General features: G+C 36.1%; 3 protein-coding genes across 3 annotated transcripts; all 3 read right to left on the reverse strand.

The window, feature by feature from the left end:
• Positions 1–1,717: 1,717 nt before the first annotated feature.
• On the reverse strand, positions 1,718–5,790 carry LOC125222608 (TCP-1/cpn60 chaperonin family protein). The gene is made up of 12 exons (XM_048125317.2): positions 5,684–5,790; positions 5,213–5,275; positions 5,060–5,116; positions 4,821–4,886; positions 4,632–4,743; positions 4,128–4,256; positions 3,806–3,877; positions 3,594–3,709; positions 3,362–3,438; positions 2,698–3,183; positions 2,269–2,584; positions 1,718–2,122 (listed from the first exon to the last, which is right to left on the reverse strand). Exons 2-12 carry the CDS (start codon positions 5,216–5,218, stop codon positions 1,976–1,978), a joined length of 1,584 nt encoding a protein of 527 aa, XP_047981274.1. The 5' UTR covers positions 5,219–5,275; positions 5,684–5,790; the 3' UTR covers positions 1,718–1,975.
• A 1,225-nt stretch (positions 5,791–7,015) lies between these two features.
• Positions 7,016–11,899, reverse strand: LOC125222891 (L-ascorbate oxidase homolog). Its single transcript, XM_048125759.2, has 6 exons — positions 11,667–11,899; positions 11,474–11,583; positions 9,387–9,657; positions 7,751–8,565; positions 7,598–7,676; positions 7,016–7,474 (listed from the first exon to the last, which is right to left on the reverse strand). Exons 1-6 carry the CDS (start codon positions 11,865–11,867, stop codon positions 7,262–7,264), a joined length of 1,689 nt encoding a protein of 562 aa, XP_047981716.2. The 5' UTR covers positions 11,868–11,899; the 3' UTR covers positions 7,016–7,261.
• A 2,512-nt stretch (positions 11,900–14,411) lies between these two features.
• On the reverse strand, positions 14,412–17,523 carry LOC125217834 (cytoplasmic tRNA 2-thiolation protein 1). The gene is made up of 10 exons (XM_048119383.2): positions 17,356–17,523; positions 17,160–17,274; positions 16,933–17,075; positions 16,565–16,684; positions 16,316–16,428; positions 15,894–15,986; positions 15,751–15,791; positions 15,535–15,601; positions 15,333–15,444; positions 14,412–14,801 (listed from the first exon to the last, which is right to left on the reverse strand). The coding sequence occupies exons 1-10, from the start codon at positions 17,452–17,454 to the stop codon at positions 14,637–14,639; spliced, it is 1,068 nt and encodes a 355-aa protein (XP_047975340.1). The 5' UTR covers positions 17,455–17,523; the 3' UTR covers positions 14,412–14,636.
• Positions 17,524–25,081: the final 7,558 nt, after the last annotated feature.

Below are 25,081 nucleotides of genomic sequence, written 5' to 3' on the forward strand. Positions count from 1 at the left end.
CCTGGTGCGCTCCCACCCCTTCCGGACCTCCTCGTTGTGAAGTCCTTCCAGTGCGGGCAGTGCCTCTTATAGGCAGCGCTGATCTTCGCCCACATATTGACGACCCGCTGGTTGTTCGCAACCAGTGGATCGTCGCACACCTCCAACCACCCCTTGGCCACCCCGGCGTACTCATCCTCCGTCCACTTCCTCCGGCCAGTGGCAGCGGGCTGCGATGACTCGCCGACCGCCTTGCCCTTCCCCCTCCCCCTCGTCTTCTTCTTCGGCGCGGCCGGCGTCGCTAGAACAGGAGTATCATCGTCCCCGAGATCGATCCCCGTATCATGCAATGACAGAAGGTCATCGCCAGAGAACTGCGTCTCCACCGGGATCGACGTGTGAGACGAAGCCGTCAAAAAATCAAGCGAGGGCCGATATACCGCGTCCCCTCCCGGTGACCCCTGCACCCCCCCCCCCCGCCATATCATCCCCATCATCTGTTGCAGCATCATCTGCTGCTGCATCTGGGGCATACCCCCCCCACCCGGGCGCTGACTGCCCGCCGCCCGACATCCCCCACGGCATACCCCCCTGGTTCCCCCCCATCGCCTCCCCCCCCCCCCCCCCCGGCGCACCAGCCATCATCCCCATCATCTGATTCCAAGGGATGCTAAACCCCGGGCCCATCTGCCCCCATCCAGATCCCACGGGTACTGTGGGAGTCTGAGATCCGCTCGTCGCCGGACTGGACTCGTTGTTGTGATCCATCACTCGATGATGCTCTTGTACAGAAAGTTAGAGAGATAGAAAACTCGTTAAAACAAGTGGTGCAAATGAAAATGAAACGAAAATCGCGTTTATATATGATTTAAAAAAATAAAAAAAATATCGAAAATCGGCGCTGGCCGATCGCTCGCCGATCGGCCTCCACAATGGCGGCTAGCCGATCGGCTAGCGCTTCGGCCAGCGACGAGCGATCGGCCAGCCCACGCCGATCCGCTCGCCGAAATCGCCCTCGCCGATTGCAATGGTTCAGCTAGCCGATCGGCTAGCGCGACGAATCGGCTAGCCGGTCGCTAGCCGAGCATTGCGAATGCTCTAACAACTCTCTCACTATACATTTTTTATTTGAAATAAATTTTAATGGATAGTTAATAAAATAAAAAAGATAATTATTAGTAAATAATGTATCATATTATACTTTATTAGAGAAAAATAATTTCTAAAATTAAAAAGAGCGACTAAAAAAATAAAAGAATGCGTACTCGATAAAAAGTTAGGAGATTTTAATTACGAAGTATGATTTACAGTTAGAATAAATATAGTACTAGTAGTACGATTTTTGCCCCCTTAATGTACGATGCGAAACGTGAACTCGAGGATTGAGGTGAAAACAGAGCTAAGATGTAAAAATCATTGCAAGTCCAGACGCATCTAACCAAGTCGCTGAGTCGGGCAACATCATTGCAAGTCCAGACGCATCTAACCAAGTCGCTGAGTCGGGCAACATCATTGCAAGTCCAGACGCATCTAACCAAGTCGCTGAGTCGGGCAACCTGTCGTACGCACGACTAGGCTGCAATTGGCCAGTTCACACAAACATGTTTTAAATCAGTTTTTCGAGGCAGTTTTTGGCATTCTTCCACGGTGAGACAGAAAGAAAACCCAATGAAGAAAAAAGAGGAAGGAGAAGGAAGACTACTCCGGCCAAATCCCATCCAACCAGAGACAGATAGAGTACTAAATTAGGAATAAGACTTGATATAAAACAACGTTTTTGAAGACCATCATATAATAGTTTTCACACACACAAAGTCGAAGAAATTAGAAAAAAATAATTCGACATGCCCTAGTTAAATGAAAAAAAAAAGAAGAGAATAATCCCAAAAGCACAAGCAAAAATAATGTTTCGGTGAACAAAACTGCACGTCCCCCTGATATTTGAACTTTGCTGAAACCACCCTAACACATCAAGAGACAACTGCGCACATTATCTTCACATCCTGTCTTCTCTTCTTCGTGGTGCACAGGTGATGATTTCGTCAACCCTTAGGATCATCTCAGCAGCTTCGGTTGCTGAAAGCAAAACAGCATGCTTCACTTTGAATGCCTCACATATCCCTCTCTCAGCCATATCTCCGACCTGTGAAAAACAAGTGAACCATGACGATTGAGAAAAGCACACAATCATGTTCATTTTTGAGATTACAACAAAGTTTTATAGCATGTTGTGAAGGGGTTTTAACTTATCGGAATCGTGAGATAAGCCAATGATAACATGAGACTTACAGATCCAGAGATGACGTCAATCCCAGCATTGGTCCCTTCCTTGTGGTGCTCTGCTCGGAGTTGAGCAACTAACTCAGCACTGTCCAAGCCAGCGTTGTCAGCAATGATAGTTGGAATGGCCACAAGCGCCCTTGAAAAAGCTTCAATGGCATGAGACCTCTTTCCCGGAGTTCGCCTAGCAAGTTCATCAACTGCTTTTGCCATTACCATCTCAGGCCATCCACCTCCAAGCAACACCCTGCTGTCAATTACCGTCTGTGATAGAACGCACAAGGCATCATGCAGAGATCTTTCAGCTTCATCCAACATATGAGGGCTGCCAGAAGTACAAACGACAAATATATTAAATTTGAGATGAGATGTAAAACCATAATTGATATGACAAGGAATGCTTCAAAGCAGAATGTAACACTCGTCGAATGACAGTACCTTGCACCTCTCAATACAATTGTACATGCCTGGCCCATTTCAACACCAGAAAAGTGAATCAACCGGTCCTCGCCAATCATAATTTCTTCAATGAGCTTGCATTGCCCAAGCTTAACTGACTCTGGATTATCGAAAGTTGATGCAATATCACCACCAGTAACAAGTGCCAACCGCTCAATACCATCAAAATCAGCATGCTCTATTGCAAGTACTCCAGCATCAGCAAATAATTCCTCTGGAAAATTGTAGATCAGCTGGCGATTAACGAAGCAGTTTATCCCATGATTTATAATCTTTTGCACCTTCTCCCTCATCTTTTCCTTTTCAGCCCCTTCAATCTCAGCGACCTTAGCCATCGAATCAACTCGTACACGTGCCCCATAAATTTTCACTTTATCTGTATCCATTGCCGTATTTGCCACCAAAATCTTTGCATTCTCAATACGTTTTGGTTGGCCAACACCAATTTTTTTGTCCAAAATAAATCTGTGGAGAAGTAAGAAACATTAAATTGGAATTTAAACAGCTTCTGAACCCAATCTAAAATCAGATCACAGCTGAAAGCTGAATTATCACAAAGCAAGAAAAAACATGTAAATTCTGAGAAGAAGCAATAGTCCGTTAAAAAGAAAGAGAATGAAAAGAAATTTGGAATACGACTTACCCTTCATCCAAAAAGGAATCTTTTAGCGACCCTCCAGGCTTCTTTATGATTTGAATGGATTCCAAATTCGTACTACCCTGTAATAAAGAAACGACTAATTTTTATTAGCCATATATTAACAATTATAAAGGCTGACAATTAATATATATATATAGGCATAAGAACCCAATACCCTTACAAAAAACATCTATAGACACATCTTTACAATCAACTAAGTAAAACATGATCATACCTTCAGCCTCATAACTGCATCAACAGCCAGTTTGGCAAAATGTTCTTTGTCCTGAGAGAGAATTTTGGAACTCAAAGTAGTCATTGCAATCTTCATTAAGTCGGACTTAAATTTGTCTGAAAAATATACGATGTAATGAGAACAATTATAAGGGTTCAATATCACAACACAAAAATAGCAATGCTCAACTAAAGCTAAAAGAATATAATCACCTGCATCCGATTTATTATCTACAACCTTCTCGATCAAAGCATTTAATGCACATTCAGCAGCCATACGGTACCCTGTTATAAACAGAGAAATAAAGGAATTATCAACTTTAATGAGAAGGATTATAGACAAACCATTCCAGCCTCTAATTAAAAAAACTTACTATTACCTCGAAGTATTCAGCGTGGATATATTACATAATTATAACCAAATCATACATTCAGTTTGTTTCATTTCTAAATTCTAACTCACCAGATATAGCGAAAGGAATAGAATTATATATTCTATAGTATGATTGAGTTAGTATAAAAGCATGTGACAAACCTGAAATAATGGTCATTGGATGAATTTTGGAATTGACAAGCTTCTCTGCTTCCCTCAAGAGCTCCCCAGCTAAAACAACAACTGAAGTTGTACCATCACCAACTTCATCATCTTGTACTTTTGAGATATCTGGCAATGTATTTAAGGCTTTGCCAATGATCAAATATTTTTCTCTAGGCCTCTCATTCAAAAGAATGTTGACCTCTGGTTTACTCCAATATTATAAAAATTTACCTGAAGCATATTTTATTTAGCTGACAGACTCAACGTCCTGATCATGGGATCTTAATAATTAATTCATTATTATGAGCATAAAGTGAGAATTTGGAGTTCGGTAATGGTTGAATACTTGGCTGCAAGCAACACAAAATTTTACCAACACCACCACCATTGTATATAAAAATAATGTGCCCAAGAACACAAGCAAAATGAATCCTATACTAACCAAAGCCAAATTGAACTTAACTAATGTAAAATGCAATAGTAAAATAACATCAAGGATACCAACAAGGACTTTAGCCGCAGGGTTGTCAATGTGTAGGGACTTTAAGATGGTGGCCCCATCATTTGTCACCGTGACACCATGGCCTCTGCCAGTGGATTGCAAAATTTTGTCCTACAACAGAGAAGAACTTTTCACTACGATTACAATAACTACAAGAGGTATTCCATACTAAGAACAAGCTCTTATACCATTCCCTTAGGTCCCAAGGTTGTCTTAACCAAGTCAGCTATAGCCATGGCTCCAATAAAAGAGGCCTGTTACAAAAAGACAGAACTTAGATGTTAGATACTCTTTAAACATAGAGCCGACAAACTCATTCAGAATCACCCTCTTCACTCAATATGGTACACTATGAGCAGGACTCAATCAGCACATATTGCTTGTTGAAATGTGATTGGCAACACATCACGAACAAAATAACACTTACCATTCGGGCACGCTCTCCCTTCTCCTCTGTGGCCTCATCTTTGAAAAGATTTTCTACCTATTCAATCACATCCAGAAGCATTGTTAGAGAGTCTGGAGGTTATAGATAACAAAAATAATCTAACAATGCAAGAGCAGTCAGAATACATCATACCGCCATCTCAGCAAGCGTCGAGAATGAATATGGTAGGAGCACTCAAACACAGCAACCAATTTTCTGGAAGAAAAAGAATAAATCTTTAATCACGAGCGCACAAATTATAACATTAATAAAGACCAACAAAACCTTTAAAACTTGTGGTTTTCGCTCGAACAATTCCACAGAAAATAGATCTTAAACCCTAGTAATCAGTAGCGATTTTCAACATACATGTGCCCTACAAATAATTTCACCATGTGCACCCCAGCTAAATAATAGAGTAACCAGAGATCCACATCTACAAAACATTCCTTGAAATGTAATCTCTCTCGTTCAGCATCAGTACTAACAAAACCACACCTTAAACCCTAGAACAGTCTGAATACTATCCTCAGACTAAAACAGTGAAAACAACAAATGTTTTGCTAGATTTTGATGGAGAATTGAAATTAGCAGTTTGAGAAACCCTAGGAGAAGAAATCGCACCTTGTAGTTGAGCGAAGAGAGCTGGAGACTGGAGTGTAGAAGAGGCTGCGGGAGAAAGGGGGTTTCTAAATATTTCTCACTTTAAGTAGAGAGGCTTCGGGTTTTTTAATTATTTTATTAATGACTTGTTTATTTTTCTCTCAAATAAATAAGTACGTACAGATTAGTATACCAACTTGTTTCGGTTATTGATCAATTTTATTTTTATTATTTTGGTTTATACCCCTAATAAAACTCTAATTTCACTTTACTTTTACATAGATTTCACAATCAATTAACACATTGTAATTACATTTTACTATTAAAAAAAAAGTGAGATTCACATTTATTAATTTTTTTGAATTCATGTTTCTTAAAATTAGTGTCAGTAAAAAGCAATTTTTTAGTAGTGAAAGCATGAGCAACTCACATGGCCGAGTAGGAAAATTACAATTTTTTTTACAATGGATATTTAGTTAATAGAATATACTTATAGTGATAAGTTACGTGCAAAATTACAGTTTTTTCTAAATTTTGGTTTGTCTTGGAGTACCTTTTAAAATTTGAATATTTTAATGAAATTTCAAAAATTTACAATTATCTGCGATTTTTTCTCTCCAAGCTATGCAATGTTGATGTGGAGCACGCATGTAAACATTAGTGGTAAAGAGTAATGCTTATATGAATTAATAGTATGAAAATATATAGACAATTAAACAGCATTTTAAGCCTAATAAATTAATAAACACCTTTCGTTTTTACCAATTTAGTAAAATGAGATAGTAATTGAAAATTTTCCGTTTTATTTTTATAATTAATAAATTTATATGATAAAAGATTATATCTATAGTATTTTCGAAAATTATCTTTTTCAGTATATAATAAATATACTTCAGATGGTTTTTTGGAACCAACTAATAGGTTTTTTTCATATGAATGATGCTTGCTTAAATTTGTCTTTTTGTCTATACAACGCTGACGAACTCTATTTCGCAATTTTTCTGGTATTAATTTAGACCATTTGATCTGAGATAAATGGTACTGAAAATGCTCTTTTAACCAGTTTTTCCATTGATCTGTTTCATAGCCCGGAAATTTCTTATTTGCTAATTTCGAATGAACCATTCCTTGTCTTTCAAAAGAATCCTTTATTTTAGACTTAAGAAAAGGGTGTATTCTTTGATATTGAACAATAGATCTTACCGAGTTACTAATTTAGATTTGTGATAATTTGTAAAATTATCACTAATTTGGATTTGTGATAATTTGTAAAATTACCGAGTTACATGTGTTTGTGACATGTAGGATAAGTGATAAAAAATAACCAGATAAATATAAAATACTAGTATTAAATTCATCACATAGTAACCGTACAACTTCATTGAATACAAAAATAATTGTACTATATAACATATGAAACAGAGATACAACATCCATGCTCAAATACAAAGAATAAGGTAATCAAACCCTGATATATATAGATAACAACATTGCTCCTAAAACCTCATGGTGCTGAGCTAGCACCTCCAGAACCCAACAATTCAAAAACCTTCTATTTCTAACACATACACCAACTCATGGCATGCCATATATAGCAAATCAAAGCGGCCTCGTGCGCCTTCCGCTCGCCCTCCCACAGAGAAGCGCGTTCCTTGGGATGGGGTATTCGTCTCTCAATGACGTGGACAGCGTGTATACCCTCAGATACAGCTGCTGCCCCAGGTACTGTCGGGCCCAGAACTCCGACCTCAAGTTCCACATTCCCACGTTGTCCAACGCCAGATATATCGTGGTCCATGACTTGGGATACACCTGTCCGCACAATACTGATAAGGGTTTTTGTACAACGATTCACATAAAATACAAAAAATTCGACAACATTTTTTTTATAAAAAAATATGCTCCATTTTTTAGTTTGTAGTACTCGTTTCTCACCTGGACCGTGCAACGGGAGACTGCATCACGTAGATTGTATTCGTTACGACTATCGGAACGCCATTGCCCTCCGTCCATTCTGATATTCGTACAAATCAACTCAGTAAGAAAACGGGAAAGACACAAATCACACACACGCACACACACACTTACCCGACTACGAAGAAGGAATAGCCACTGAGGTGATAGCTCTGCGCGATATCTTCATCGTTTTCGAACACGATCTCGATGTAGCTTCTGTAGTCAGCACCTATCACTCCCGTGTCGAGGTACACTCCTCCATAGCTAGGAGCATCCGACACACTCCCAACGCGAAAAACCCCATCTATCTTGAAGTAATCCGCGACTTTCAAAGGGGTGTCGGCCGGTTTATACGACACACTGTTGATAGCATACCTCTGCTTATTGTCCACCTGACCAGCCGAGCTAGCCAGCCTTATGGTTCGTGTCGTGTTGATCATACCGTAGTGGTAAGAGCCCTGTGGGTTCGGTCTTGGCCCGCTCGCTGTAAGATTAGTCCTGATGGAACGAGCTTGGTTGAGGGACCAGTCGATCTCAACGGTTGGTCCCCCGGGAAGGGGGCCCGAGGGCGGGCTGTTCGAGTATGAGTAACGGAGGAAGCCAGTGGTGAGGAGGACCGGGGTGGTGAACCGGCTAGACACAGCAATGTAGTAGCTCTGTGACGGCTGATCAGCCGTGACGAGCACGGACATGCACTGGCCGACGTGGATGTCGAGAGAGGAGTAGCTGATCTGCAGAGTGTGAGTTCCTTCCACCTCAACCACCTTCATCTTGTGGCCTTGAATCCGGAAGTTGAGAGAGTTCTGCAATCCCACGTTGCATATCCGGAAGCGGTATGTTTTGCCTTGTTCGACGTTGAAAGATGTCGCATTTGGGCCGCGGCCGTTGATGAGGATCGCGTCCGGAAAAGGCAACTTGTTGCCGCCGTCGAGGATTCCCCTCAAGACCTAAGCAATTTGCCATGAAGTTTAGTCAAATTCTGATTCGTTTCTTAATTTTAAAAAACAGTTGGAAAAACCACTAAACACAGAGTTTGAAATTTGAACTAATGGGCCCAAAGACAAAAGCTGGACCAGAAAAGCATCCAGCTGTGGATGGCTCAATGGTCAAAGGTTGCTGCATTCGTAATTAAGCTTTTCAGAAAATGGGCCTACACAAAGCTACCGACACTCCAAAAAGCCCATATCCCGAGATGACATGGCACACGAGACTAGTTGAACTTTCTTTTAATAGATGAAAATGCAAACTCAATGTCTAATAATTATTAGCAATAAAAATAATCTATCATAAATATGATAAAATTACAATTTCGGTTCAAATAAATGGAGTATCATTCATTTGTAGTGGTTTAGCAAATTTAATTCATTTATACTCTTTATTTGAGTAAAATCGTATTTAAAAAGTTTTAACAGTTAAATAAAATCATTAATTTATTTATTATCAAAATTATAGTTGCATGTGGCAAGAAAGTAGTAAATGATTTCAATCTAAAATCAAATCCAAATTATTTTCTGTGATGTGACTGACAATAATAAATCAACAACCGCTATAATGGAAGTAGCTCAATTTCAAATTTCAGATTTAATACTAACAAATTTCACATCAATATTTTTGGGCCAGATTTTGAAAAAACAAGTATGTTTAGCTAAAATGTGGGGTCATTTATTGAAAGAATTTAAAAGTTTAAGTTACAAAAAAATGAATTATAGTGTGCATTATTTGACAAAAAAATTAACATGAGTGATAGAGAGTAGGAAGGGAGACTTACAGTGTGATTCGTTGCATACCAATCTCCAATCAAGACGGTGAAGTCATCGGCAGGATTATCGAAAGGGACCGGGATTCCCGGTCTGCTTAAGATTTTAATCCCGCCGAATCCACCAGCAGCCTTGTGGAATCCCAGTGATGGGAAATATGAAAAGCTCCCTATTTGATCCTTCATTTGTAGAATGTATGTGAAGTTCCCTCCCGGAGGGATCGGACATGTTGTTCCCAACACTCCATCTTCGTAAGAGTTCCTCCTATTCTGAATCCCATTCCTATCATTCAAAGTTTACAGGCTCGAGCTCAGACACGAATACTAGTAATATTAATTAAATACACTAACGATTTACTTAAAAAATATCACAAGACTTGGATCAATAATTGGAGACTATTTGGGGCAGAACTGGAAATACAAGAAATAATGGGGTTAAAATCTATTTCTGACAAACACAAGGACTAGGATAGTAATTTTAAAATTGAGTGAATAGAGAGACAGCTCCATGTGTTCGACTTTATGCCACTGTCAGAAACAGAGGCAAATCCAATTCATTAAATTATTGATGAATCAGAATCCTTGTCCTTTTTATCTCAATCTAGGTCCCTCAATTTTTCGCTTTTTTAAATAGAACCCACGTTTATTTTATTACTCCCTTAATCCAACTACACATAAAGAATAAAATAAAAAATTAAATTTATTAATTTTTGTCGTAAACTAAATTTACCCAATTATAGTATGAACATAAAAAAGAATACGATTCGTAGAAAAAAATGGAGAATATTTTATACTATTTGATAAATTTAGACAATTTATATAATTCAAAATTGATAATGGCTGGAAATAACATAAGCTTTAGAAAATGTATGTCACTACAGCCCATGTGACTTTTATCTTGTTTCCTGAATAAAAATGCATGTGGCCTCTTTTTCAAACTAGTAGTACAACATTTCTGCTAATAAACATAAAAAAGTACTATAACATTCAAAATCAAAGCCATTCCAAGGATAATAAAAGTTCAATTTTCATCTTTCCTCTTAATCCAAATATAATGCTCCAAAACTAGAAAAAGAGCCTGAGAATTGTGGCACTAAATAGAGTATAAGTTCTTATTTCAATTACTGTATAACTACAATTATTGGAATTCATTTATTGCAAATTGCATTAGTGGGTGAATACGTACTTTTTTTCTAGTTTACTGAATCGAAAATGAAATAAAATACACATGTTTTCCTATCCCTCGATTCTTGTATTTTTTGGATTTCACACTTATCTTGTTAAAATTCAGGACCCTATTTATCGTAAATGAATATCAACCATGTGCTTCTATCCACTCCACTAAAAATTCTTAAATGAATTGTATTTTCTAAAAATAATATTTTGACATAATGCTCTTATTTTTTACAGTTCATTATTACAGAATAATTTATGCTTTAACTAATACTAGTATATTCTTGTGCTATTTGGGATGCAGATTACTCAAATTATATAAGTTAAATTTTAATCAAACACCCTTCCTAAAAAATCAAATTCATTAATAAGCTTTGGATTCTAAAATTACTAAACATAATGTCTAATAAACGACGAAATAATACCCTAAACTTAAGGCGGAAGTAAATCACTAATTGGTGGCTAATCAAGGGCTATATTCTCAATATCAAGGCATAATAACTACGCACATATACTACACATAATCAATAACTCCAATTCATACTACTCCACTAAAAACGTGCCTCGTATTTCTTTTTTTCAGTTCCTATTTACCTTTTAATACTTATTTAATAAATACGTCTACATTCCATTAAAACTAGTTAATATCCGAAATAATAGGATTACATTTGGTATACAAATTAGAGAACTAAGTGAGTATTTGGTAAGGAGACTGATCTCACAATCCATTGTATAGTTGAATTGTAGAGTACATAAAAGTCGAATTCACATTTCAATAATATTTGAATAAGAGTAATACTAACTTTTTACTAACCACAAACAATTAAATCGTCACAAACCCAATAAATCCAGTAAATAAAAGCAATTTAACTTGATTAATGCATAAAAGCATTTAAATGCGCAATAATCTCAGAAAATAAAATTACCAGTGAATGAGGAAGGGCTCGTCCAAGCTGTTGAAGACATTGACGATTATGTTATCGTTGGTAACAGAGTTGATATTCGGCCCAGGAAATTGCCCATTTATCAAAATACCCTATTACCCAAACAAAAACACCAAATTAAAACGAAAGTCACCCACATTGCGTCGCGAATTGGAGAGAGAGAGAGAGGGAGAACCTGCTGGGGGAGGCCGAGCGGCCAGATGGTGCCGTAGGTGACATTCCAATTGAAGAATCGGTAGGGATCCTCCGCGGCGGCGATGGCCAGAAACGCCAAAACTACCGCTAATCTTAGCGGCATGTTTGGGAGAGTGGAATAGAAGAGAGAGGAGAATGGATTGGGGATTTTGGATTGGGATTTGGAGGTGTATTTAAGCATTTACAGTGGCTGCCGAGAAAGAGCCTCGTATCTAGCTGTGATAAATTCAATAAATTAATTTAATAATAAGACCATTATTTTATGGATAAAAAAAGAGTAAAGTTATGAGATTTGATTAAATTTTTGTCCTACCAGCTTTGAAAACTATTGGAGTTTTTAATATGTAATCAATCATGTTATTACAAAAAAATTTAAAAAAAATGGTGAAATTGCATCCGATATGGTGGCCTTGAAATTATACGTGGACGTCGATGTTGATTAGCTAATAAACAACGTCGCTTATTTGCAATGAAAACGATATAGTTTGGAGGAGTATATCAATAATGTATTAGACGAATGAATTTTTTATTTTTTTTATTTTTTGTGTCGAGAATTTTTTTGACTGATATTTCAAGTTTTAAAGGTGGTCAGTGCTTAACCAAATATTCTAATATTGAGACAATATGCATTGAAATAAAGAAATTTTTGGAATGTGTGATGATACTACTTGCTAATTTTATTACTGCGACTCTTTTCGAATAAACGCGTAGATTGACAACTCATACATCGATAATAATAATAAGATGGAAAAAAATCGCTATGAGGATATTTATTTAATGATAAATCTCCTAATAATTAATGATGGACTATGATTAGAATGTATTTAATGGTCAAAGAGTCAGATTCTGAGATTTTTTTATTTCCCGAATTATAAAACCAGTATGTTTGATTAATGGTTCATCTAAGGGTAAGTTAAAAATACTTACTAGAGTTAATTTATAGAGATTATGTTTTACTTGCAAATCAAAGTACGTATATGATTTAGGCATTAGTACTAAAATTTAAAATATGAGTACTATTAATATCATATTTAAAATTAAAACAAATGTGTCGGTGGTGTCCCATGCACCCACCCCACATGACTTGTTATCCTCATGATAAAATACTAATGTGTTAATTATTTAAATTAAATGCGATTCATAATAAACTTTATGTCTTACCTTTATATATTCCCATTCAATATTTATTTGCATAAATTTTTACTACTATAATTTTCATAGTGTGGTATTCAAACATCGATTTTATAGTAACTATCCAAAAAATAATTATTAATTCGCTGATAAATGGTAATGCAGTGAAGATTATTTGTTTTATATCTCCGAAATCAAAATTATACTACTACGATTTAAAAAACATTTGGTCAATCATGAAAATACAGGTCAAAACCGTCCCTTTCCAAATCTATCTCACTTGTAATATTCGCAATAGTTTTACTCAAATTTTCAACTCAATCTACCAATTTGGTTTCGATCTTAAACATTTTACTTAATACAAGTTGTAAAAAAATGGCACTCCATAAGATTGATACAATATTACAATTGATAAAATTCATAGTTGATAGTTTGGAATATAAATGATAAAATTATTAAAGACCGGATATATAGATACAAGTATTATTTAACTATGGATTTGCGTTCCCATAGGCCATAATACAAGTTGCAACTTGCAACTACATAGTACTATTATAAAAGTACTATAATTATTTTATTCACAATTCAATATGACATTTGAGTTGTTATTATAGTACTAATCTTCTTCTTTGCTGACCTAACAGTAGACTACTGTCTGAATAAAGAAACAAAGCAAGCTCTTTATATAATTGCAACTTAAATTATTAGATGGTAAATTAGAAAAGGAACAATGAGAATCTAAATCTGACCTTTGTCTTTTAATATAAAGTATGTGTTCATCCTTGTCGAGTGGTGTTTTAATTTTTGGAGGTATTACATATTTAAACTAATACAAAACAATCTGAAATTTTCGATTCCGAAAAGTTTTACTTTAAAATTTATAGGATTTTAGTAATTTAGTCTAATGCAACATTTTGTATTTATCCTAAAAAAGCAATTTTATTACTTATAGTATTATGTAATTTTAATATTTATCTATTACCAAAAATTTTAAGCAACATTTGTAACAATCTTTAAAACGGCACAAATTCAGGCGAAAGTAATGGCGAAGCAATTGCCATAAATAAAACGTTGGACGGCAGGCCTTGAAATTGGCTTAATTTGCTGAAGTCGAAAATGTGATTCAAAGCTCAAAATGTTGCCATGATCTTAAAATATTGCAAATATTTTAGTGTGAAAACGTGAATTTTTTTCGTATGAAATCAGTGATTGGAAATTTTTATTGACTGGTATAAATACCACTCAAATTAATTAAGATTTTTTTTTGCTCAAATTTAAGCAAATAAGTGTAGAAAAATAAAACAGAACTAGATAACTAAAGAGAAAATAGATAGTTATTTTGCTAAAAAATGAAAATATATGATTCATTTAACTTGGAACGTATTGCAAAGCGACTTCAATAGAAAAACAAGACTATTTTCTAGACTATAATAAAAAAATAAGACTGTTTTCCGTGAATGAAAACAGAGCCTGCTTTTCCACAACTCAGTATGGAACATGGGCCCTTTCATGCTGCAGTTCACATTATCATTATTGCTACCTTTCTGACAACATAACATTGAAAACAATAATGCCAAAAGTGAAAATATACCCATTAAGAAGAAAACAGTCATTCTTTTAATATTAATAAACAAAAAAGAAGAAAAGATGGTATACATGTTTTCTAGCTAACCAAAATTTCATTAGCCCAAAGAATCCTAAATAGTGTTTTTAAAAAGTACAGAAAATACAAAAATATCCAAATAAATATATTATGCTTCTGCTTCCCATTATAAACAGTACATAGAGAATTTCAAACATACCAAACTGCACCACTGAATCAGAAGTCAAGTGATCCACATTGCTTGCTCTGCAAACTCTGTGTTCCATTAGTTTCTCTCGAATCCTTGTTGCGCTCGGCATCCACGCCTCGCGTCCGACCAATACCTTGCTTAGGCAAACCTCGATTAAGTCCATCGAGTAGAACGCAAGCTTTACACCATTTCTGCATTTATAAGACATGTGTAAGAAACTTTAAACCCTCTCAATCTTCTGTCGGGTGACATGTTATGGGTTGCAAGATGATGAGCTTAACTGCAGTTATTTAGCGCCTCAAGTAGAGACTATCGAAAAGCAAATGTAGAATATGCCAAAGAAAGGGAAGTGTTGAAGGTTATATGCATCGTACTTTTTAATTTAAAGTATAACATGCCTAGTAGTATTAAAGTAAATTCAATGCAGAATAGTCGAGTAAAATGAACAAATACGACCAACTAGATACTTCCTCCGTCTCATTCAAAGCGACACACTTTCCTTTTTAGGATGTCTCACTCAAAACGACACACTTCTAAAAATGAAATCATGTCTCCTACTTTAATCTCTATCCACTTAACATAGCAAACAAAATTGTAGGAGTATTAAATTCTGTGCAAAAATGGAAATGTTTCACTTTGAAAAGGACGGAGGGAGTAGAATTTGTTTGAGATATGTGCTCTTCTAAAGATTAAACTGAAGGCAAAGCAATTTACACTCTTACCTGGCTGGAGATGTAACCACACCTTTCACAGTTTCCCTGCTCTGGCATTTTTGTATGGGTTGCTATCCTAAAATCTTCACCAGATTTTATGATGTCGAGTATAGCTCTTGGCCTAAAATGACAACCACGGAATGCAATGTTACACCAAAATAAAAAAATATTGTGCCAAAGACAACACCAATATCAGAACAGATTGTAGGACCTGATCCTCTCCAAATCTTTAATGAATTCCCGAGCAAAGCCACGATAAGCATTGGGAGAGTATATGCCTGCAATTCAAATTATAACATAATGATGATCAAAGAATGTGTAAGGGAAGACAAGTAGGCTTAAAAGAAAGTCACTAGATACCAAGAGAATTTCAATGACCAAACAAGAAACCAGTGAATATGCGAGGAAATGTGCATTGAATACTTACACTCGGTTGAGAAGTAATCCAACCGTTTGAAGTATGCATACGTAAAAGTGTGTTAAGGGGACACGACTGCTAATAAAACGGCTGCTACAAGCATACAATTAACAATGAAAAGAAAGCATAAACTTCTAATTCAAAAAGGATATATCACAATTTCCTTCTCATAGGTGTACTTAAAAGGCTTGCATCTTGGAATAGGCCCATCTTCACCCGTAATAATAGAGGTGCATCTACTCAGCCTGCCATTTTAACAAGGAGTTTCCACTGATCAAGCTGACAAAGAAAATGGAGCACAAAAGTACAAACTTATCGAAGCTTTCTTCTTACTTTCAAGATCTTAACATATACTCCCTCCGTTCCATAGTAATAGAGTCATTTCCGTTTTTAGTAAAAGTCAACACATTTTTCCACACCTACTTTACTCTCTCTTACTTTTTTCTCTCTTCATCTCTCTACCTTTTTCATTTTCCACTTTATTCTCTCTTTACTTAACTTACCAACACAATTTTTCTTAATCTCCGTGCCGAAAATAAATGCCACCATTACTATGGAACGGAGGGAGTATTACCTTGCAATGTCGCCTCTCAATATGTTTAGTAGAACTGTCTCAGCAATGTCATCTGCATTATGCCCTGTAACTATCTTGTCCACTTTTAAAAGAGAAGCACCCCGGTCGAGAGCCTTAAACAGAAGCAGCATCACCATTTTTAGATTTGGATAACTAAGTACCCAATGTGAGGATTCTAATCGTAGAAGTTGTTCAATCGAAACTAAAGTTATGTTCTTTTCAGGTTCCTAGTTTCATCATTCTTGTTACCTGGCGACGAAAAACACCACAAAAGGTACAATTGTTCTTGAGACCTATCAGCTTCACAATCTCATCCATCGTCCACCCATATAAGTCTTTATACGAGACAACTTTAAGAGGAATTCCATACTGAAAGCATATAAAACGCATCAATCGATTAGACATTACAGAATCACTGAAAATGTGAGAGGAAAACCAGTTCATCTAGCTGGACTCTCCTTAACCCTATAAGCCTATAGCTTTAATTCGAACAAACACATTGCAAAGCTAAACCCTAAACCCTAAATCCTTAAATCGGCATATAAAACGAAACAAACTTCATCGCCAGAAATGAAAGAGGATAATCCTGCAAGCAAGCAATTGGTGATACAACACACCTGAATTTCATTTCTTTTAACAGTTTCAAGTGAATCATCTCTGTATCCAGTAATTCCTTCATCAACCGAAAGCAAGAAAAGATCGAGCCCGTAATCGTGTCTACGATTCAATTCGGCCATCACATATGCAAGCACAGTTGAATCTGCCGAAACACAATCCAATTAGTACCAACCGATTGCAATCCAAATTAGGGCAAAATTAGAAGAGGAGAGCAAATTTTCTGCACCTTTTCCTCCAGAAGCTCCAATAGCGACGCGTTCGCCGCGCTTGAAGAGGTGATTGTCCACAATCACTCTGTGAATTTCGTCTTCTAGAACTGCGTAGAAACACTCTTTGCATATCTATTGCAGAGAGGAAGAACAGCATGTTTATTCAATAATGGTTTGAGAATTAAATTGAGGATTATAGCAAAAAAAGTTTACTTGTTCGAGTGTTTTAGGGCGCTTGAGGGCGGCTTGCTTGGTGTTGCAGATGGTGCAAAGCCTATCGCCTCTTGGCTTCGCCGCTGCTTCCGACGCCATATCAGCACGAGTGATGCGGCGGCTTCTTAAGCCTTCAAAATTATTTGTGCATATTTAGGGAAAATCTTACAAAATACAAAGCCATCAATTAATTAATAATCTTAGGCCATGTTTGATGGATGTGATAACTCGACTTCCATATTTCCACAAGAGCTCTATTAAGTGTATAAAAAATGCTTTTATATATGTATGCGTATATCATTGAATTTTCGATATCTTATGAACATTTGTGCAAAATAAATATCATCATAACAAATCGTATCATTATTAATATTATTTAAAAATTTAGGATTTGAATTTTATAATGTACTATAATATATTCCTAACAAATCTAACTTTTTTTTTCCATCCCAAAATAGTTGGAAACTCTTTTTTTATAATAAAATATACATGCAAATACACTCTATGAATAATATCATATCAATACATATTAGTGTTCGTAATATACTATTTTACACCAGTAACATACTTATTCGACACACTAATATGTAGTACTACTCATTAGTTTCAACTTATTCGAAATGCTAGTATACTAGGGGTAATATCTTAATCATTTTGTTGCAACGGTTTCCTTCTTCTTCTCCTTCTCATCAACTTTTTTTCTCCCGAGTGGCGGCGCCCTCAGCTGCTGCTGCCGGAGCCTTCTTGCCGCCGGGAAGCTTCCCTTTCTTCTCTTCAGCCTCTTGAGTTGGTTTGTTGTCATCACTCTTCTCTTCTATATCCTCTACCGACTGCAATCATCAATCAAATAATATTATTTTCTCATTTTTTTATTTTTTAATATTCCCTCTCTTTGAGAAAGATGAGTTTGTATTTTATTAAAAATGGTAGTAGTCTGTTCATAACCTTGATTTAGATAAATTAATATAATTTGATTGATTTAACTAATTTCAAGTGTTCTCTAGTATATCAAAAGATTCAAAACAATTTTTTTTATATGTACGCAATTAAAACTTCATTTGATTTTTTATTTTGGATAAATGTACTCCCACTCCATTAAATATTTAATTATATTTTATTACTCCTTAATTAGTAGTACTAGTATATTTTCATATAACAAATAATGAATAGACCAAAAAGAATTAGAAAAATGTACTCCTAACACAAAACGATTAATTTTTTTATTTCCAAATAGACAAAAGTATTTAAATAAAATTTAGAAATGGAGAGAAACTCACAACGGCAACATGCAGACGAGCAGGCGGAGCCTGTTCTTCATTTTGAGGAACCATTTCAAATTTAATCGACTTTATAACTTTCAAGTCATCCGACATTTTTCTGCCAAGGAAAGAGAATATCAGTGGCTGGCGGAGCCAGAAATTTCATCATGGGGGGTCCAAAATTAAACTTCAAAAAAATACATAAATTAAATTATAAGGTTCAAAATGTAAAAGTTAAATATAATCACATCATAACATTTGTCTTATATTCTTCATCTTCTGAAATCGCTGCATAATAGTTTCATTAGTAATTAACTTTAACAAACACATCTTTTTCGATGTAAGGAACTAAACGATCATTCAATAGTTGGTCTCCCATGCTATTACGTAGAGAAGCCTTTATGATCTTCATTGCTGAAAAGGCTCTTTCTACTGATGCAGTGGCAACATGTAAGATCAGTGGCAACTTAACTAATAAATAAACCATTGAAAAATATTTGATATTTTCTATACTAAGAATAGCAAAATATAAATTATACACAAAAAGGATAAAGTTCATATTAAATACACTACAACTAAAACAATAAAGAGTAACTAAAATATACAATCTGCTCAAATCTAAAAGTTGCAGTTACGAACAATAATTAATAAAAATAAAAAAAACTATTAACACATACACATCAAATAAAGAATTCCAACGACAGAACCGTCATAGCCATTGAATTACATAAGCTTATCTTCTTTCTCCCCCTTTGAATTTTATGTGTACCGATTTAGAGCTTTAAATGTGATTATTTAGGTCTCAATTTACATAATTATAGCCGCCAAACAAAGAAACAACATATGTAGAAAAATCAATTGAATTATATTTAAGTTTTAAAATATATCTAGTTCTAGATAACCAGATTTCAGATTACAGACTTATAGAATAGCAGAAGGAGAATTCAGATTACACTTATAAAACGGCAAAAGGAGAAAGCTAAGTTAAAAGGAAATGATTCATATAAATTTTGCTGAGAGGAAACAATTCATATAATTTTTGCTGAAACCTATCTTTAATAATATACTATATATTATAAATTATAATTATTGTGAAATTATTAAATACCCCTAGGTTTTTTTAAGAATTGTGGGGGACATGGGCCCCCTGACCCCACCCTCCTTCCGCCCCTGTCTGGAGATATTTTTTTTCGTTAGGGGTCTATGGTGCAACAACCCTAAAAGTTAGGAACTAATGGCATAGTTCTTTCTTTTTAAATATAATTTAACTTTTCGACTTACAATTGTCATCCCTTATTAAAATTTTCCCACCTTATTAAAATTTTCAACTAAACTTTCAATACCCTCTTTTATTCCACTCAACAGCTCCATCTAAACTTGTCATTCAATAATGTGGTAATTTTATTATGAAATTATATTTCGTACAAAACTATCACCTCATTATATTACTATCAATTGATTCACTCAATAATGTGGTAATTTTATTATGAAATTATATTTCGTACATAACTATCACCTCTTTATAATACTATCAATTGATTTAGGGTTTAGGGTGCTATTCATTCAGTAATAATTTCGTACGCAAGTATCACCTCTTTGTAATAATACTATCAATTTATTAGTCATAAAAGCATACAAGAGCCTATATAGATGGAAACTGAAAAAAGAAAAATAAAAGAAATCCACTTGTCAATAGTGGATCACAAACTAGAAAAAGAAGCATGTAGAATAACATAGAATGTGGGCAGCGTCCACTAACAAGCTGACACAAGGTGTTGCATGAAGCTCGACGAGGTCGTCGGCCTCTTATATTAGAATATTTAATTTTGTGAAAGTCCATAGACACTTTCTTCCTGATACGTATGTGCAGAATTCTTAATGAGGTGGCTTGCTCAAAAATAGGCATTTCCTTCATTTTAAGGAATTTGAATTACTTCTTTTTTGATGTGTTTTAAAAAAAAGGTTTTTGGCTTTAAAAACCATAAACTTTCTCCGAACTCCTCGATCGCCTTGTCCATGAGCTGAGTAGATGGAGGAGGCGCAGTCTGCGGGGCGCTGCCAATCCAGACGTGCCTGCTTTCGCCTTCCCTTTTGCCTGGGCTTTGGCAGCCTTGGTACCAATGGAACGTCTAAAAGTAGAAGTAGGCGTGCCGAAACTCCCTTCTGGCTCAGCGTTCAGATCCACAGGAGATGGGCCGATGTTCGTGTAACCGCCAGTGGCGGTGATCTTCGTTCGCTTCGCAGCCGAGGATCCAGCCGGTATCCCTCCGTTGAACTTCGCCTTGTCCTTCAAGATCAGCCAAACATTGTACAGCTTGAACTGCCTGAACTGCCGTTGGTACTCGGACAACGACTTGTTGAGGACATCCTCCATGCTCTCACCACTAGCCCTTCCGTCCATGTTCCTGTTGTAGATATAGCAGAAGTTGTTGACGTGGAGCTTGATCCAATCCCAACACTTGCGCAGCTGAATCTTGGTTCGCTTGAACGCCTACCTCGGTTTCACCTCGTTGTAGCGTTCCCCATTGCGATCCCACATCCTGGCCGAAGTCTGGTTGTTGGAGGATATCGAATCCTCCGATACATCGACCCAACACTGAGCCACCTTCAGGTACTCATCAAACTCGTAGTCAGTACGCCCTGTTGCGTACTCCTCGTTCGGCTCGTCGGGTGGGAGTGGGACTGGGACAGATGGCGCCTTTTCTTTCCGCGTCATCTTCTTCTTCCCTTTCTTCCGTGGCGCCGCGCAGGGGCAGGAGGTTGCCCACAACTAGGGCTGGGAAAAAATACCGAAATACCAAAATACCGGCCTTATCGTACTGAAAAATACCGAAAATACCGAATTTTCGGTATACCATGACTTTCGGTACGATATGATACCTTACCGAAAGATTCCAGTAAGGAAACGGTATGAATTTTCAAATACCGCGGTATACCGCTACATACCGAAATTCGATATATACCATAAATTAAGGTATATACCACAAAAATTTAAACACAATTATATATAAAATATATTTTATATATTTTAAAATTATAAAATCTATTATGAAATATAAATATAGTTATGAATAAATTATTTTTAAATTATTTTTAAATTATTTTTAAAATTATAAAATATAAGTAATATTCTAAACTTAGAATTATCCAGATCTCATTACGGTTTAGCAATTTTATTGAGCACCTAAACTTAGAAAGAAATGAATTTTGCGGACAAAATTCTTAAAAGGGGAAAGAATTGTGACATCCCTAGCCCGAAACCTGCATCATTTTTCACAATTGCAGATTTTTATTATCATTTTAGGACTAATTGTTATATCATATCTGAACAGTTAAACTAATAGTATATAGTATATGACATATAATGCCACGGATTGCCAAAGAATATATATAGGACAACTTTTGACTAATAAGACCTATGAGTATATACAAAATCATCTATTTCTTTGGTTTATGAATGTATTTGTGCATTTAAAACATATATTGTATGAGGGTGTCTTTTTAGAAAATGTATAAATAGAGATAATGCATGGAAATATAAAAACTACTCTATACTTTGATAAATGTGAAAGAAAAATAAAAGAAAATTCTTAGTAGTGACGTGTAGTTGAAACGTGTCTCGTATTTGATTCATTTGAGGATTAGTGTATTTTAAAGAAGGTTTGGATATAAAATCATTTCCTCCATTAAGTCTGGCTATAGTGTTGGATAAAAGAAAAAAAAAATTAAATTAATAAAACCAAAGGGGTGAACTCCTTTGTAAGAAAAATAGTCCGGTATTATTTTTGTTGAAGGACCAAGGGCTATAGATCGAGAAACGGGAACAAGTGATCTACCATATTATCTATCTTAATCTATAAATCACACTTTTAATTTTATATATTTTATGTGCTTTTTTGTTAGGTGTTTAAATAAAGTGAATAATTGAATTATATGATTTGATTATGTGTTTGATTGTGTAATATGACGAAGATATGTGATATGTGCAATTGATATGTTTATCTATAGTATTGAAATTATCGGATGAAATATGATAGAGATATGTAATTGATGCAATTGATATGTTTACACATGGTTTTAGAATTATTTGAATCATTGGATTAAAGAGGATCTGTGACAGTCATGCCCTGGGTCTGATATCAATGGCAATGGACCTACGGGTCATATACAATGGCAATGGACCTACGGGTCATATATATACAATGGCAATGGACCTTCGGGTCATATATATGTATACAATGACAATGAGACCTACGGGTCATATATACAATGGCAATGGACCTGTTGGTTTTAGGGAGTTACAAGAGATAATCAGGCGTAATACAACCCAAGAAGGAATACATAAAAGAACTGAAACGAAAAATACAAATGGAAATCGAAACTACAAACTGTAGAACAGGAAATAGCCGAGTCGAGGAGGCCTCTTTCCGCAAGACGAGTACGCCCCGGTAGTGCTCTTCGGATTGGCGTTTCGTCCCCAAAGATAAAACGGCTGCGTCTCTGGTGAAGCAGCACCGCTATCAGCAGAGCTCCGGCGAACTGGATGGAGGACAGGGCAGAGCTTCGACAGAAGAACAATGCAGAGAGAGAGAGCTTATGATGCAGAATGCTTTCTAGTGTTTGATGTGTGTAGAATGCATGAAATGGCTAGCCTATTTATGGGCTCGGTCCACTGCAGGGGGTCAACGGTCATAATGGCCGTCATTAATGCTAGACCGTAACGGTCGTCAGTTACGAGCTGTTACACGCTCTGAGCTAGAGAGGCTGAGTCTAGAAGCTTCTAGACCCACTAGACTTGGGCCAATCCCGCAACTAGGCCCAAGCACCAAGCCCACGACCAGGCCCAAAGAACAGCCCAAAGACCACCCAAAGACCAATTGCCAAGATCCAAGGACACGGACACGAGCACGAGCACAGGCGCGGGCTCGGGCTCGAGGCATGCAACTCACGGCGGGGCGGGCGGCGCGCGCGTGTGCGCGCGTGTGGGCTCTTACAGCCCATCTTAGTCCACTATAATTATTACATGTAATAATCCTTCTTATTAAATACTAGTTTAATAAGGTTGTAACTTCCAATGTGGGATAATTAACTCTCTTAATTATTCCCTAAGCTTCTCTCATAGCTCATTAAGTTTGCAATTTTGCACAACTTTAATCCATTCTTTCTCACTCACCCAGAATCAGATTTGAGAAAATAAATATACCACGGTCATCTACTCCGAACGTAGATCGACACTATATTATTTAATTTCACAAAATTAAATATCTCGTTGAAATTATAATTGGTCAAAGTTCATTGACCGGACATAGATTCCAACAGGACCTTCGGGTCATATATATATATATATGTGTGTGTGTGTGTGTGTGTGTACAATGACAATGAGACCTTCGGGTCAGATACAATGGAATCCCGGGCAGATGTCAGGCTTGATTTGTCACAGAATAATAAACTGAATAGTGTGGCATATACATATGTACATGAAATTGTTTCTAATATTTGTTGGTTAGTGTTATATATATTGGTTAAAGAATATATTGAAATCTGGGATGTGGAATTAAAGGTAAGGTTTATATACACTGAGTTGTGACTCATATAAACCACTAATATTTTTCAGGAATAAGATATTAGTGAACCTTTTGGGTCAACGTGAGTCATAGGAACTCTATATGTTATCAGGGTCGGCGGCTGATGCATTTTGGCAACCTTCTCCTCCTCATCTTTTTTGCATATAGATAAATGTACAATATATAGAATGGTGAGAGGGTCCCACTACAGTTTAAAATATTTTGAAATATGTACCTGATTTAATATGTGGATTTTATGTAGTTGACACATGGATTATTTATTTTAAAATTTTGAATTTATTTATAGTAAGTGCATACGTGATAAGGGTTGAGGTGTGACAGATCGGGCATGAGATCGGACATCCATTGTGGATGCTCTAAAAGTATTAAAGGATGGGAGTTTTCTTCTACACCATATCCATCATCAGAATATTTCCAATATTGCGAATATGAATAACAAGAATTTTAAATAAAAAATATGTAAATGTTACGTATAATTTATTCACAATATGAATAAATAAGTAATTTATTTATTGTAAATATAATTGTAAACCTCATTTAACGGTAACTACGGTGCCAAGCCTACCGCCTCTAGGCTTCGCCGCCGTCTCGGCCGCTGCTTCCGAGGCCATATCAGCACAAGTGATGCGGCGGCAAGCCTTCAATATTATTTATGCATACTTTTCAACTTTAATTATTTTTAAGGGAAAATCTTACAAAGGCATCGATTAATTAATAATCTTAGTTTATTGAGGGAAAAAAAAGAAATCTTTAACTAACGAAAATGTTAACAATCAAGTGACCAAAACTTTAATCAATGACATACATATTACCACAAGGAGCCATGTTAAGTGTATAATATAGAATATCATTGAATTTGCGATATCTTATGAACACGTACTT

The sequence above is a fragment of the Salvia hispanica genome, chromosome 1, assembly GCF_029641045.1.
Source record: "Salvia hispanica isolate PSC_SH4W2 chromosome 1, Shi_PSC_v1, whole genome shotgun sequence".
NCBI lineage: Eukaryota > Viridiplantae > Streptophyta > Magnoliopsida > Lamiales > Lamiaceae > Salvia > Salvia hispanica.

Bases quoted from the DNA above. Each gene is read 5' to 3' on its own strand.
- LOC125222608 (XM_048125317.2), bottom strand. The intron at 4,257-4,631 runs GTATCCTTGATG...ATACATTGCCAG, and splicing joins TGCGGCTAAAGTCCTTGTTG to ATATCTCAAAAGTACAAGAT. The intron at 2,123-2,268 runs GTAAGTCTCATG...TGTTTTTCACAG, and splicing joins TTGACGTCATCTCTGGATCT to GTCGGAGATATGGCTGAGAG.
- LOC125222891 (XM_048125759.2), bottom strand. From the start codon at position 11,867: ATGCTTAAATACACCTCCAAATCCCAATCCAAAATCCCCAATCCATTC. The intron at 8,566-9,386 runs GTAAGTCTCCCT...CAAATTGCTTAG, and splicing joins GGTATGCAACGAATCACACT to GTCTTGAGGGGAATCCTCGA. The intron at 7,475-7,597 runs GTGAGAAACGAG...TTGTGCGGACAG, and splicing joins TCTCCCGTTGCACGGTCCAG to GTGTATCCCAAGTCATGGAC.
- LOC125217834 (XM_048119383.2), bottom strand. From the start codon at position 17,454: ATGGCGTCGGAAGCAGCGGCGAAGCCAAGAGGCGATAGGCTTTGCACC. The intron at 17,076-17,159 runs GTGCAGAAAATT...GTGTTTCGGCAG, and splicing joins TGGAGCTTCTGGAGGAAAAG to ATTCAACTGTGCTTGCATAT. The intron at 14,802-15,332 runs GTAAGAGTGTAA...TTATAAATGCAG, and splicing joins GTGGTTACATCTCCAGCCAG to AAATGGTGTAAAGCTTGCGT.